Source organism: Sciurus vulgaris (assembly GCF_902686455.1).
Source record: "Sciurus vulgaris genome assembly, chromosome: 4".
Taxonomy (NCBI): Eukaryota; Metazoa; Chordata; class Mammalia; order Rodentia; family Sciuridae; genus Sciurus; species Sciurus vulgaris.
The window spans coordinates 82,422,551-82,437,968 of NC_136464.1; the positions used below are offsets into that span (position 1 = coordinate 82,422,551).

Sequence of the window (15,418 nt, forward strand, 5' to 3'; positions counted from 1 at the left end):
ACATGCCACTGTCAAGCCTGTTGGTTGTCTTATGAAATTTTACCAACAAAACCACTCAGAGAAAATTTAAGTATCATACAAATAAGAATCTATAAAGACACAAGATATGAATAACTGAACCAGTCAGTAAACATATAGAAAATATTCTAACACTCAGAAGGAGATCTGTTTTTTAGAGCTCAGTCACACTTGATTTTCCTAATGTCTCTTATGTTACTTTTTCCTTGCTCTCTACAACAGGTGCTGGGATGGTTCCCCCATTGAAGTGACCTTAGCCAAACCAGTGGACAAGGACAGTTATGTTAGGTATACCCGAGGCACAGGTGGAAGGGGCACCATGCTTCAAGGAGAGTACACCTACTCTTTGGGCCATGTTTATGATCCCACCACAACCTACCTTGGAGCTCCTGTCTTCTACGCCCCCCAGGCCTATGCAGCAATTCCCAGTCTTCATTTCCCAGCCACCAAAGGCCACCTCAGCAACAGGGCCATTATTCGAGCCCCTTCTGTTAGAGGTAACACTAGTCAGCTCCTGTTTTAGAGAAACTCCAAGATTTCAAATGATTTGTAGTGCAATAGCCTTAGACCAATTGGGTATGTCCACTGAGAGAAAAGGACTGGAAAAATGCTTATTAAAAAAGTCAAATATATCAATAGCTCTCACTTCATAGGAATCTTTTTTTTTTTTTTTTTTTTTTTTTTTTTACATCACAACTGGTAATTGAAAAGTCTTGGTCAGAACTTAGTGTAATGTAAATGAACATAGTGCACAAATTCGATCTTTGCACAGATGGATAAAATTTGCTCAAACTAAAACCTAGCTCCAACATCTTATACTGATTACAAAACTTCCAAAGGCCAGTCATGGTAGCACACACCTGCAATCTCAGCAACATAGGAGTCTAAGACAGGAGGATTGCAAGTTTGAGCCCAGCCTCTGCAACTTAGTGAGACCCTGTCTCAAAATAAAAAATGGTGGTAAAGTGCCCCTGGGTCCAATCCACAGTTTAAAAAAAAAAACAACTTCTAAGGTAATGGAATATCGTCCAATGGAAAATGGAATTGATTACCTCGAATAACAAAAACATTTTAAGGCCCTTATGTACTGATGGTGACTCAGTGGCATCATCTTTATATGTAAATTATAAATTATCATAAATATAGTCTAACAGATCAATGGGATGCTCTCTTCTAACCTCTCTTAATGAATATATGTTATGCTTTCAAAAAGTCAATCATTGAGCAAATCAACTAATTTCTTTAGTATATAAGAAACCACATAAACTCCAAATAGAAAAACAAACTCAATCTGGCTTCCAACCATAGCAATTTCACGTTTGAATCCTATAAGAATTCCATTCAAACAGTTTTCTGAGCTCAATTTATTCAAGCAATATAGAAGATAAGGAAAATATTTTTTTTATTTCCAAGCAATTGGTTTGTCTCTGCCTATAGGACAGGTGAGTGTGGCTGTTCTAGAATGTGGGCTAATGCCATCAAAATCCCAGTCCTGTTTTCCTAAGGTGATATCAGTCTTAGCAATATCAATAAATTATGTATTTAAACCTACAGTCAGGTTTGACTTAGAAGCAAGGAGGCACACTCATATTACTGTGGAGACAATTATTTTACTGTGTTTTACAAACTTTCAATAGAACTGAATTGACCATTTTAAGACCTTTATCCTTCAACAGTCTTAAAAATTCTAGACTAATAATCATTCCTGCCAAAATTATAACACAAAAGAAATCATCAGGTCTTCCTTCAGAATAACTTCTATGATAATATATGTTATATGATAATAAATGTCATTGAAACATTATTCATATAAAATCTAAAATATATCATTAAGCAATCCATATATTACATATGTTGTCGATCAGTTGTGATGTAGAAAAAAGCTTCTAAGGGGAGAAATATGTAATTTATAATAAGAAAGGAATCAATGAATAATATTCATGGATGAAATATAATCAACTTTGATTTCCTCTTGGTGGCATAAAGAGATGAAAACTAGCAACATGGCAAACAAAAATCAAAAAGAATCTATATATGAAACTCAATGGAAATTTAAGCCTCACATTGACAGAACTCAAGAAAGAGGATGATGAACTTAAAAACATGCTTTCTCTAAATGTTGGTTTTCCGTTAAGCCATTGAGGGTGGAATAATTGGGGAAGCTAGAATTCATTTCTGAATTTCTGATCAGTGATAGTCCATATGCAAGACTGGTTTCAATACAAGTGGTCATATTATTTTGGAATGTTTCATACACACATTTCCAAACTTTAGTCTTCAGAAAAACATTAGCAAAAGGTTAACTGAAGATGGAAATTGCAAAATTTCTCTTTGTACTAAAGTTGTCAAATCGCTAATGTGCTTATCAAAAGCTCTGATGGTATTACTTTCAGGTAGTTCATAAAACAGAGAGATGCCTATGGTGAGCCTTAACTTAGGTTGAGTTTCATTACATTAGAATCCTAGAGTTTTCTACCCATCTTCAAGGTTGTAAACAATGTGAGTTGGGCTAACTTTTCCATTACAGTAAGATTCAGGGTGATTTTCTGGTGGTTTGATTCAGTTTAATGCCTTCTTACATTCCTAGAAATTTACATGAATGTACCTGTAGGGGCTGCGGGAGTGAGAGGACTGGGCGGCCGTGGCTATTTGGCATACACAGGCCTGGGTCGTGGATACCAAGTCAAAGGAGACAAGAGAGAAGACAAACTCTACGATCTTTTACCTGGGATGGAGCTCACCCCAATGAATCCTGTAACTTTAAAACCCCAAGGGATTAAACTTGCTCCCCAGGTAGGTAAAGTCATTGCAGAGATAACTTCTTTAAGTTGGTCAATGACCATCATTCACCTATCAACAAATGACTGTATTTGATCCTTACTTGGGCTATGATTATGTTTTAATAGATAAAGTGGCTAGTCAACATCATGTACTTTGAGGGAATAGGGGGCATTGAGTGCCATTTCATTTTTTTTAATCATAACATTTAAAATCTTAAAATCATCTTCCACTGAAATGCAAAAAATCTAAGAACTATTAAGAATTGTCAACCAATATATTAAATGAGAATAAAACATGGCAAAGATCTTGGCTTAGACTAAATGTCCATGTGTGTGAGCCAGTTCAGTTGGCAAAAGAAGAGTACTAAAGGCAGGGAACCCTAAATAGACCATGTAGGACATATTTTCTTGGAAACACTGTGCCGAAGAGAAAGCTATACCATGATATCTAGGTGAATCTTTAACTATAAGGTGACACCAGTCATATCAAATTAAGTCTTCTACAATGATCATATTTGGGCAGTGGCATTATGGTGAATTTTACTGCAATCATCTAACAGTTCTATGTTTCCATGTTTCTGTAGAAGGCTGTGGTTTTTCTTACATGAAAATTAAAAGTGATAAAGTGTGTTCCAGTACAAAAACTAAATTCCAGGGTTGAAATAAAACAAAGTAGGATCTATGCTAACCCTAGACTGCTCCCTGTGGATGTGGAGTATATGCTGATCTCTCTGCACTATACTTTGAATAATCAAAGCTACAGTTTGTTTTCTCTGAGGGATACACTTTCCTCCCAGACCACACTTACAGAAGTAGCTCTTATGATTACAATCAAGAAGAAAACCTGGTTTTCTAGAAACTTGTGTCAGGTATCTAAGGTGCAGGGGGGGTTGTAGCTTGTTTAAATGCACAATTTAGATCATCTAAAGTTTTTGCTAACTTTAGTCAGACTATTTGTTTTTGAAAGAATGCCTGTCAGAGTGGTAATCAGCTATTGGTGTTGTTTTTTAAAAAATATTAATAGGGCTTTTCTTATGCACAGTGTATTGTGTTCACTGTTGGAGATGAAAAAATGAATATAACAAAATTCTTGTCATCAAATTTCATATGGCAATCAAGTGGGATAATACCAACACATAATTGTAGAGACATGACATGATATGATTTCTCAAAAAAAAAACTAGTCATCTACTAGTCTCTTGAGTCAAAATCCAATATTAAGAATGTCAAGTACTGGGATTCCTGTAAATCTTTTAAGAAAAATTTAAAAGGCAATAATTGTAAATGTTGTATAGTATTTCTGAGAACTGCTATAGCAAGAGAAAAGATCTCTGCTTTTTATATCAAAACTCAGGTTAGAAATTGGCTATGCTTTATATTAATCTGTAAATAACCTAAAGAAAGGTCTTTAATTAGTTTGTCTCTGAATGTTAGCAGATATGGTTGAGAAGTTGAAGATCATGCCACCCCCAACAAATATACCCTGTATTATGAACCCCTAAGCAGAAGAGCAGAAGCTGGGTCCTGTCCTGCAGGGTCAGCAATTAGAGTGGGTGCTCTCCCCGCATGTTGCTCACCTGGCATAAACAGGCAGACTGACTATCCTCCAGCTTATTGCACAGGAACTTTGGAGAATGCTTTGCAAATGACAAGGGATGCTACAAAACAGTGCTTTTATAAAGAGTTAATAGAGAAAATAAGAGCAATCTACAAATTAATAAGCTGGAAAATGTCATGCCACAGCTAGATTAGTGTTAGAACACATGAGATAAGAAGTGCCAAGAGACACATCCTGGGGCACTCTTCTGTCTCAGAGTTATTTTCTCAGACTGGTGCCTGTTATGCACAGTATACTGATTCTGCTGACTAACAGGGTCATCAGGACCTCTCTGTAATAACTTCTGAATGAAGTAAAAGATTCAGTTTGGTGTAATTACACACAGAAAAAGAAAACATGCAAAGGATGCAAAAAAAAAAAAAAAAAAAAAAGTCATCATAAAGATAGCCAGAAGCAGCATGTTGCCAAACAATTAAAAAAGTTGCAATTGTCAACACTCATCTATCAATGCTCATCAATAGTTCCAACCCATAATACTTTTCACTGACTTTGTTTTCAAAATGTGAGGTTATAGCCCTATGACAAAAGACTTTAAATAAGAAAATATTCTTCATTTATCTTTTCTAAACCACTATACACAGAGGACCGGAGGGTGATAATAAGTAAATCTATCCACACATTGCGGGCAAAGCAGTTTTTTTTTTTTTTTAAGATGGAATAAATACCTCAAACAAATCATGAAATTAAATTCTTAGTAAAAATTTATAGCTAATGGACTAAACTAAAAGTTTATTAGAGTAAATGGTGTGAAAATTATTTTATGAACTAATAGTTATAACATCTTAAATGGAGTTCAAATTGAGTTCAATTTAAATTTTATGAGTCATTAAATCAGGCAGCATTTTTTAATCTTCTTGTATTGGTTTAAACTCTGGAGATCAGAGTTTAAAACCTGAAAACTAGAGAAATAATGCAAATGTGACATTTGAGGGAGAAATCTTTTTTTTTTTTTTTTTTTTTTTTACTCTTACAGATATTAGAAGAAATTTGTCAGAAAAATAACTGGGGCCAGCCAGTATACCAGCTGCATTCTGCCATTGGACAAGATCAAAGACAATTATTCTTATACAAAATAACTATTCCTGCTCTGGCGAGCCAGAATCCTGCAATGTATGTACACTTCTCTAAATTCTTCATCATTTGGACTTTAGAATACTATTCACTTATAAATTTAGTATATTTGATCATTATCTAAATGGTATAAATGCTCAAGTCTATTACCATTAATCTGTCATTAAATGCAAGCATTGAGTTGAGTAGTCAGGATGTAGGTTCCAACTATGAGATCTGCATCAAAAAAGTCCAAAATCTCCTATAGACAACAAAAACTGTGTAGTATAATCAACCAATGGAGAACAGTAGGTCATGTGAAAGAATGAAAAACTAGCCAATTCTATTATCTGTGTAGTGTTTTGTTTGAACCATATGAAATTGCCATTTTTATGTATAATGCTTGCCCCATCATTTAATTTTTTATTTTTACTTTATTTAGGTATTTATTTATTTAATTTATTGATACTAGGAATCTAACCCAAGGGCACTTTACCACTGAGCTACATATCCCAGCCTTTTTATTTTTCATTTTGAGATAGGGTCTTGTTAAGTTGCTTAGGGTCTCGCTAAGGTGCTGAGGCTGTCCTCAAACTTGCTATCCTTCTGCTTCAACTTCCTGAGTCACTGCAACTATGGGCATGTGCCACCACAGCTAGCTCCATTATTTAAAAATTTGGACAAAGCTATGACCTTTCTGTTAGTGGATATCACCCTCTGGATTTTATCTCAAGTTTGCATTCATAGATATTTTAGAAATCAGTGTGTTTCACATGCCCTGTGGTGAGTTGTAAGTATGTCCCAAGAATGTCATGGACCCCTGGGAACTGGGTAAATTCATGTATATTCCTACATGCACATATATCTAGAAGATTTTAATAGCAAAGATTATGAAAAATAACCATACAAAACCCCATCATCCAATCATCTTAAAAATCTAATGTGACAGCAGATAGCCAATCCTGAATAAAAAAAAAAAAAAAAGAACTCAGAGTACCTTAGGTTTTCACCTGACCCAGTTCACAAGGTTAAAAATTCCTACCCTGACTGCCTGCTTCCAGACACCCTTTCACACCTCCAAAGCTAAGTGCCTATGTGGATGAAGCAAAGACATATGCAGCTGAGTATACCCTGCAGACCCTGGGCATCCCCACCGATGGAGGTGATGTGGGGAGCACACCTGCTGCTGCTGCTGCTGCTGCTGCTGCTGCTGCTGCTGCTGCTGCTTCCACTGCTATTTTCCCAGGTATGGAAAATCAAGCCAGAGTGTGTTTGCTACCAAGTGCTCATAGAATTGTTTGTGAACTCCGCCTATAATAGATCTGACTTGCACCATCTGTGAAACAGGTTTGCCAGCTGAAGTGAACCATTCAAGCATGAGGCAAGGAAATTGAGCAAGGCCACAGAGTTGGTTCTTGACTCAGCTCAAACTGAAGCAGCTGCAAGATCTTAAATGAGTCAATCTCTTTGAGCCTGGGATAACTTGGGTTCATTTTGTTTTCACTGTTTGTAAGAGACTTTAGGACAATTAATAGGAGGTGTTACAGAATTAGATACCCCAATGCTCACAAATTTTATAATATGACACCACTGAGTTAGGTTAAATCATAATGCCCTTTATACAAATGAGAGAATCCAAGTACTGGAAAGATTAAGTAATTGGGTCAATGTCAATTAGATTTTTAGCAATGCTTGAGCTCCCTCTCCAATTCTAGTCTTCTATCTACTTTTATTTCTTTACATTCTGCAAAAAGATGGAAAAAGACATTTCAATATGTGAATAATCAGGCCCCAATTTATCTTTCTCTAATTTTGGTCCAGGGCATATTCTGATTATTAACATTGAAATTATCTGCAGATCAATGTTCCCCTAGAAGTCATATTTAAAGGACTTCCCCTTTTATTATAAACCCATAACAAAGGCTAATCATTAAAAATGAAGACTCTCAGGGGCTGGGGCTAGGGTTGTAGATTAGTGGTAGAGTGCTTGCCTCACACATGTGAGACACTGGGTTCAATCCCCAGCACCACAAAAAAATAATTAATTAATTAAATAAAGGTGTCCATCCACAACTAAAACTTTAAAAAAAATTTAAATGAAGCCACTAGAGAGGACCAAGCAAGAATTTTTTTCATAACAGCTAGTTTAACCCTATACTTTTTAGTAATAAATTCTATTTATTTTGAAGAAATTTATTGTTCTGTGATTGTGTCAGCATGCCCTTCACATGCAAAAATCAAGAGTTTTCACTAGACCTAGAATTATGCCATTTCTGTTGATTGATTAATTCACATATTGGTCATGTGTAGGTAGGAGATTTTTATATTCCTCACACCCACAACACCTGGAGTTCTCTCTTTCTCTCTTTCATTCCTTAAAGATTGTGAATGTCTTCCATTCTGGTACATGTGGCTAAGGCTAATCATGTTTTATACACAAATGTGACCTCAATTCTAGTTTTGTTTCTCTGTAAGAACATGGAGATGCTCTTTAGTGAGACCCTGCAAGGTTACCAAGGCAACAGCTGACACTGCAGACAGCAAGGTCCTCCTTGGGCAACACTGTCATCTGCTTCTGTGCATACAGAGTGTTTACCAGTCCTACTCAGGGCTTACACTGAGTCTTCTCAGGTCTTAGAGAAAGTTGAACTCCTGTCTTGCGGAAAGCTATATCCCAAAGACAACTAATATACTGTAAGAATAAATAAGCCACTGCCAAAGAGAATTATAAAATTTTCTTAAAGGATTTGCTTTCACTCAAGATTTTTTATAAAATCTTATCCTCCCTTCTATTTGCTCCAGCAAGAAGTTAAAAATATTTAGGGCATGAAAGTTGTTTTAGGAATGAATGCCTAAGAATTTCATGGCCTTTTATAACTTTACTATGGAGTTAAGCAAAAGACAATAGGCTCCAAAGGAAGAATCTGAAACACTAATGCCCTTGCACTTAAGAAATTAGCCAAATTAAAAAAGAAAATCCAACATTTCTAAAAGAAAAAAAATAGTGCTACACAAACACACTCACACATTTATATTACTTGCTAACTTCAGAAATACCATTTGCAAAATTATTAAAGTAGTTGTTAATATATTTCTCATATCCTTTGGAAATGTACCAAACTTTACTTGTGCATTAGCCAGCATTACTGACCAAAATGTACAACTAAGGTATGGATTCAATCTTTAAAAACATAGTCCAGCTAGCTTCCTGCCGCCGCTTCCTGAGAAGACACCAGGAAAAAAAAAAAAAAAAAAATCAATGTGTCTGGGCTTGGGCAGACTTCCACCACACATAAACCAAGGGGACTTTTAAAATTTTAAACCAGATCCCCACTTGTTCCTTAAGTGTCTCTCTCCCTTTTTACAATTTGGGGATCATCTCTGAAACACCCAGTCTTTGTTCTAAAATACTAACAAAGAAATACAGCTCTAGACAGCTATTGGACTTTCTTCTTCAAAAGCAAATGTTTATCAGTCAGACATAATATATATTGAAAGCACATTGGTACTTTCTTTATTGCTCAAACTCTTTGGTTCTCTGAGAGTGAGGACCAGCATCAATGTTTCTGAATACATTAAGGACAGGCTTAGTGGAGGGGTCCGAAGATAGGGTTTCTGCTGTTCCTGGTTAGGTCCAAATAAGGACAGGGTAGAATTTCCTTTTGTGGTATTAAGTAGACACACACTAAAACTTTACAGTATTTTCACTACTAGTATCACCAGTTCCTACACAGCCTTCTTGGGAGAAGGCAAAGGTTTCTCATGTTCTATTTAGGCAGGTGTAGGGGTGCAGCAGAACCTCCACCAGGCCCTGCTAACCCCTCAATGGCCTCTCTTTCTTTAAAATTTCCAAGACACTCTGGAAAAACTCCATAATGCAGACTTTTATTAACCCAGCATTTTCATACATTTCTGTTTCTTGAACCCTCTCTCCCATGTTTCTAATTTTCCAGGTGTGAAGTGATTCTGACCTAGGTGACACAGGCAGTTCCCACTTTGAGGATCACTGTCCTAAGACTTTCCAAATGCCATTTAAAAATCAATGTGCCCACCTACTGTGTTCCATAAGAGCACCTTTTAAAACATACATACTTACTTTTAACTTTAAGCAATATGTTAAATACTTTCAAATTCCTAAAGGAAGAGAACATGCCAAAAGGGAGCAAAACTGAATACCTTTCATGAAGTTTTCTCTGCTCTCCTTCTCTAGGATATGCTGTCCCCAGCGCAACTGCACCAGTGTCTGCAGCCCAGCTAAAGCAAGCAGTGACCCTTGGGCAAGATCTAGCGGCATATACAACCTACGAGGTCTACCCTACTTTTGCAGTGACTGCCCGAGGGGATGGATATGGAACCTTTTGAAGATACCTTTCTTTTAAATTAAGAATAAGAAACTCAAAACTCTATATAGAAGAAATAAACCTCTCACTCAGTCCCCTAATGATCATAAGCCATGCCTTTCCTAAACTAGTTCCTTTCCTAAGACTGTATAACTTACACTCATTGTAGAATCATGAAATGTGAATGCTATTCCTAGACGAAATCAAATGTTAAGGAGCATTTTGTTTAACAGCAAACTGCAGAGCCATTGACCCCAAATTTATTCTTCCAAGGTTCCTGAGTGTCCTGGGAGTATGTTTACCAATGTTGATAACAGAGAGGGAGAGATTTCTTAGCAGGCAGGTGCTGGGGCTGAGCAGACAGGCTGTCAGTAACAAGGGGTAGTTGATTAAACTTTGGGTTCTCAACCCCTGGCTCAGCTGCTTTTGTGATACACAGAGGCACTGAGAGGCAAAAGGAAGGTGGAGGTTGCTTTGCAAAATACCTTCGCCATTGCCCAGAGTGTGAGGCATGATCCCAGGCTTGAGACCAAGAAAACTGTCCAAGATTTTATGGATTCAGCATCACTTCAGTCTGAAAATTCCACCCAGTCAAAATTTGTCATAGGATCTTTTTGTCCCCTTCATTCCTGGGGACATCCTAGAAACTGATATGATGTGTTGCACATACAGCTGAAACAGTTCCAGGTCCCATGTTTATTCAACTCTTTACCCTACACCTATTTTTCTCTAGAACTCCTGCACTGCCCAGGATGCCACAGCACAAAAACCATACCAACACGAAGTAACTTTCTCATTTTAAAAACTTTGACTTATTCTTACAGATTTGCTTGTTCATCTCGTACCATTGTGTTCATCTCTAATGTAGTAAAACCAGTTACCACCTCTACAAGATACCACCTATAATATATTTTTTTTCCTATTCAGCAAATTAGCTGAAGAGTCAAGTCGAAGAGAAAAGTGAAGATTTGCTGTTGTTTTGTTGTTGTTGTTATTGTCATTCTGTTGTTTTGCTTTGGGTGGTGGTGGTTGTTTTGTTTTGTTTTGCTTTGCTTTGCAGTACTGGGGATCAAACCCAGGGTCTTCTGCATGCCAGGTAGGCACTCTACCCCTGACCTATATCCCCAGTCCTGTTTCCAACTCTGATTTTTTGCAGCACCCAAACCACCATCGAGTATTTAGAGACAGTTACATTAACTGGGGGATAGCCTTGAATTATTGAACTCATAGAGTCCTTTCCTTTTACTTTCAGTTAATAGAAGTAGTTTTATCAAACCTGAGTCCTTTTGTCTTGAAACCATTCCAAGATAATTCTATATCCATCACTGCTGAAAAAGAACTGTTTCTTCAAACACTCGGCAAGAATGTTATTTGCCCAAATCCCCTAGAGTCTTGGACTGTTCTCCATGAATATCTGATGGTGATGGTGGGGAGATGCCACCAACCAGGAATGAGGGTACAAAGGAGGTACTTCCCCAACATACTTGTAACCACTTTATTCAAAACATAAGCAATCAAATTGGGGCAGGGCGCTTGCAAAATTATAAGACACTTAAAGGAAAACAAACACAAAGGTGTCAATAATTTTGTCAGCTCCTTAATGGGGTTCTGTAATTCAAAATCAGGCCAGATTCCAATCAAAGTCAGCTACATTTCAATCACAATTAAAAGTCCCTGTAACATTTCAATTCTATGAATTCCAATCAGACATCAAAGACTTCAAAATGACAGTTGAAATTCTGAAAGGTTTTTGTGCTTTCTGTTTCACATTTAGCTTCTCAAATTCCCAAGGATAATAGTTCCTAAACTTGGCTGCAACTGGAAACACCTGGAGAGCTTTTAAATATGCTAACGCCAAGATCGCACCTCGTACCAATTACATCAAAATGTCTTGGAGTGAAGGCCTGGCATCCATACTTTTTAAAAATTCCACAGTGATTTTAATGTGCAGCTGAGTTTGGGAACTACTGTATTCTTTGTATTTTCACTCCATCTCTTAATTTTCTTTAAAAAATTCACTTTTATTAAATAGAAAAGTGCAGGGAAAAACTGAGTTAAATAGCCAAATCATATTTTTACATATATTCACCTTGTAAAGAGTATGCATTTAAATACAATTCATTTTGGCTTCAAACTAAGTCTTGAGCCAAACTCTAAAAATGAGAACATGAAAAAATTACTTCTAAAGTAATTCTTATATCCAAATTTACACTGCCCCAAAGATCTGCTTTTATTCTTAAAGAAAACAATTACAAATATTCTCTGTGGCAAGATAAATTTCTACTCAACCTAAAAAAGCATTCCAAATTCCAAGAGCAAAAGTTTTGATTTTCCTTAGAATCTTTGAAAATAAATTGCAAAGGCCATTATGCAAAATCTGGTCAATACAAAATAGAAGGACTAGTTCAGAAAAATTTTAAATGTATTCAAAATGAAAAGATGATTAGTTACTACAGAAATCTCCTTATGAGAAAAATCATTATTCTGGATGGCACGTTATCAATGATTTTTTAAGAAATGAAGAGCAAATATCTAAACATAAAAAAATACTAAGATGCCAAGAAAGTTACCTGTGGAGCATCATATCATTACTTTTAAGGAAAAACACAAGTATACATGACATTTGCCTTCTTAGGACTGGTTTTTATACAAGTGAGTAGATATGTTTTGGAGACTTTGAATCCCCGTAGAATATATTCATATATCTACTGTGCTGTATGCTTTTTTTAATTTTCCCCAAGTTAAGACACATAGAGCAAGTCCTGCTATGATGAATTTGAAACTCTGGGGAGAAAAATGAAATTTTTTAAAAACCAAGTGTCGAACTGAAAGTTAATTTTTCATAATGTTCATATTTTTAGACTTGTGAAATTAGTAATATTTAACACCTCCATACCTTACCCATAATTATTCATTTTTCTATTTCTTCCTTGACTGCTTTCTAATTCTCCATAAAAAAAATAAAATTAGTTAACAAACCAAGTGATAATAATAAAATACCTAAACCAATAATTTAGATATCTAGTACTGAATTTCTAAATACTGGCAATGAACAGCTTATTGATGGTTGAAATCAGCCCAATATTATTTAGGAGGAAATGGAAAAGCATTGAAATTGGGTATTTGTTTCCTTACCTGTAAAAATTTTGCCTCTTCTCAAATTGCTGTATTTCTCTCCCACCCCCTTAATATATGAAGAAAATCACCTGTGCTACAATAAACTATAACTTTCTAGATAACTAGGGTACCCTCCAACATGTAGTATCATACCAAACTACACTGTGTTTGGGTATCAACACCCAAAATGCTGCTAGAAAACTACCTCATATTAAGAAAACATTGACTTCAAAAAACATCTAATGAAAGAGGACCTATTCCAAACCACAGCTCTCAATGTTTTAAAGGGGGATGGAAGTTAAATTGTAGCTATGTATTGTTAATAGCTATGAATTGATCATAGCTATGTAGAAAATAAATTTTTTACTCATTTGCTTTTTTAAAAGTTCCTTTAAGTCTCATAGATTAGCAAAATGCTATATGAACATAATTTTTAATTTATGTTCATTATCTGTTTACTATTCAGTATATTTTCATATTTTTCAGAACAGGGAGTCCTAGTCTCCCCTTCCTCCCCGTGGACACAAACCCTGAATTCCATTTTCATTTTGCAGAGCTTGGCCAGCTTGTCAGGAGACAAGATGGCTCTTGGGGATGCTGGCCCAACCTGTCAAGATTCACAGGGTCTCAGAACATTTGCCAGTTTCTTTTTCCCTTGGGCCAAGTTACTTACGTCCCAAACCAGAAAGAACTTCCTGTGTAAATCTATACATTAAAAATCTTTTTGCCTTTTCCCCTTTCTTCCATTTCACAAATTTGTTCAAACACTAACTTCCTTGCAGGTAACTTCATTAATACAGCTGCTTAGCAACTATTTTTCACTGAAAAAAAAAAAAAAAGTTTCACATAACCCCACACACAGTTTCTATTATTTTTAATGTAAAATAACATTGACAGGTTAGTTTCCCTTTTATAGAATTTTTACTCTTCCTTTATTCTTGTTACTAATATTGGCAATTATTATTAAAGAATAGTTTTATTGCTATCAACCTACCAACTTATTCTTCACAGAATGTGTGATCAGTCTGTGTTTACTATGTACCTGCTCTTATACCACAAATTGTGAATATCAATACATATATTTCTCATTTTTCTCCTCAGTGGGGCACAACAGTCCAGTGGGTCAGTCTGCATTTTTTTCAAAGCTAAATACAATTGCATCAGCTGGTAGATTTTACCACATGGTCAGAATCCCAAAAATAAACCAACTCCATTCTAAAAAATCTTAAGCTTCTACTATTATTGCCAAACACTGAGTTAGTAGAGTCTTTTTTAAAGATGAATTTAACATTTGACCTATTATTATTGTTTAAGTAAAATGAATTTTCAAATATTTTCTCTGAAAGAAATATAAAGAGCTATTCCAAAGTAGAAGAAGATTTAGAGATTCAGAAGACCCTGGAAAACATGAAATTTAAAAAATTCACATAATGACTTAATATGTTAAAGAATGAGTACCATACTTTTCATTTACTTGAAAACATTTGGGTCATTAACTATTTCTGTTTTCTAGATGTACTTGTGTTTACAAAATTCAGAAGTCTATTTAATAAGACTTAGCCAGACCTATATTCTTGGCAATGAATGATTTGCAATGAATATACACACATTTGTTTCTTTTTACAAATGTATACAACTACTTTTAAATTTGGCATTTCCTACTATAATTCCTAACACATCTTTGGGCTGCTGGACTGCAAGTGTATTTATTTAAATCAATCATCATTTTCACTGGTTTAAATAGTTAATGTAATTATTGGCATTTTTGTGTTACGATTCCTTCATGGAACTGTTTTTTTCCATTTTTTTTTGACTGTGCTCTAGCCAAAAATTGCTATCCCTTATCTCTTGATGAAAAGCAAGCTTTCAATGAAATGCATTTCTAACTTCCCGATGTTAAACAATCTTGCTTCTTTTCCTTTTTGTTATTGTTTTTATTTATGTGAAGAGAACTAAGATACCAAAAGAAAGAGATAAAAACAGTATTAAAGAGTGTGCATAAAGCACTTGTTTTTGTACTTTGAGTACAATGTTTTATAGAAACCTATTATCTATCTAACTAAATTAAGTAAAATTATACAATTCACTTACTGGGAAAAAATCATTGGTTTGGAAGATATGAATATATTGTGCACCTTAGAATTATAAATCATATGAAATGAGAAACAATGTAATATTGTATAATTCCAAGATAGTGAAATGATTTTAATTGAATTTTATAATACCATTATAAAGTTTTAAAAGTTATCTACCTGACTTACTGTCTGATTTCTTCTTTTCTGAAAACTGAAGTTTTGCTTTTTCTTTGAGTAAATATCTGACTATTAATAATCTGTAATTGTGATGTGTTTCTGATGATTTTTTACATTCCCATTTTTTATTTAAGTTCCCTCTGATGAATTTTATGAGAGTAAGTGTGACTTTTAGTAATAGGTACATTGTTTTCCAATCAATAAATAAAACCTGAGAAATGTTCAGAAGAGTAAACAGGACTC

At 35.2% G+C, this 15,418-nt stretch overlaps 1 protein-coding gene across 1 annotated transcript in view; it reads left to right on the top strand.

The window, feature by feature from the left end:
• A1CF (APOBEC1 complementation factor) overlaps positions 1-15,179 on the top strand; it is a 79,944-nt gene extending 64,765 nt beyond the window's left edge. The window contains exons 8-12 of the mRNA XM_079138375.1: positions 241-515; positions 2,606-2,811; positions 5,390-5,526; positions 6,528-6,712; positions 9,677-15,179. Of these exons, the coding sequence (XP_078994501.1) occupies positions 241-515; positions 2,606-2,811; positions 5,390-5,526; positions 6,528-6,712; positions 9,677-9,828 (955 nt within the window). The 3' untranslated portion in view covers positions 9,829-15,179. The remainder of the gene's footprint in view (positions 1-240; positions 516-2,605; positions 2,812-5,389; positions 5,527-6,527; positions 6,713-9,676) is intronic.
• The last annotated feature ends 239 nt before the right edge of the window (positions 15,180-15,418 follow it).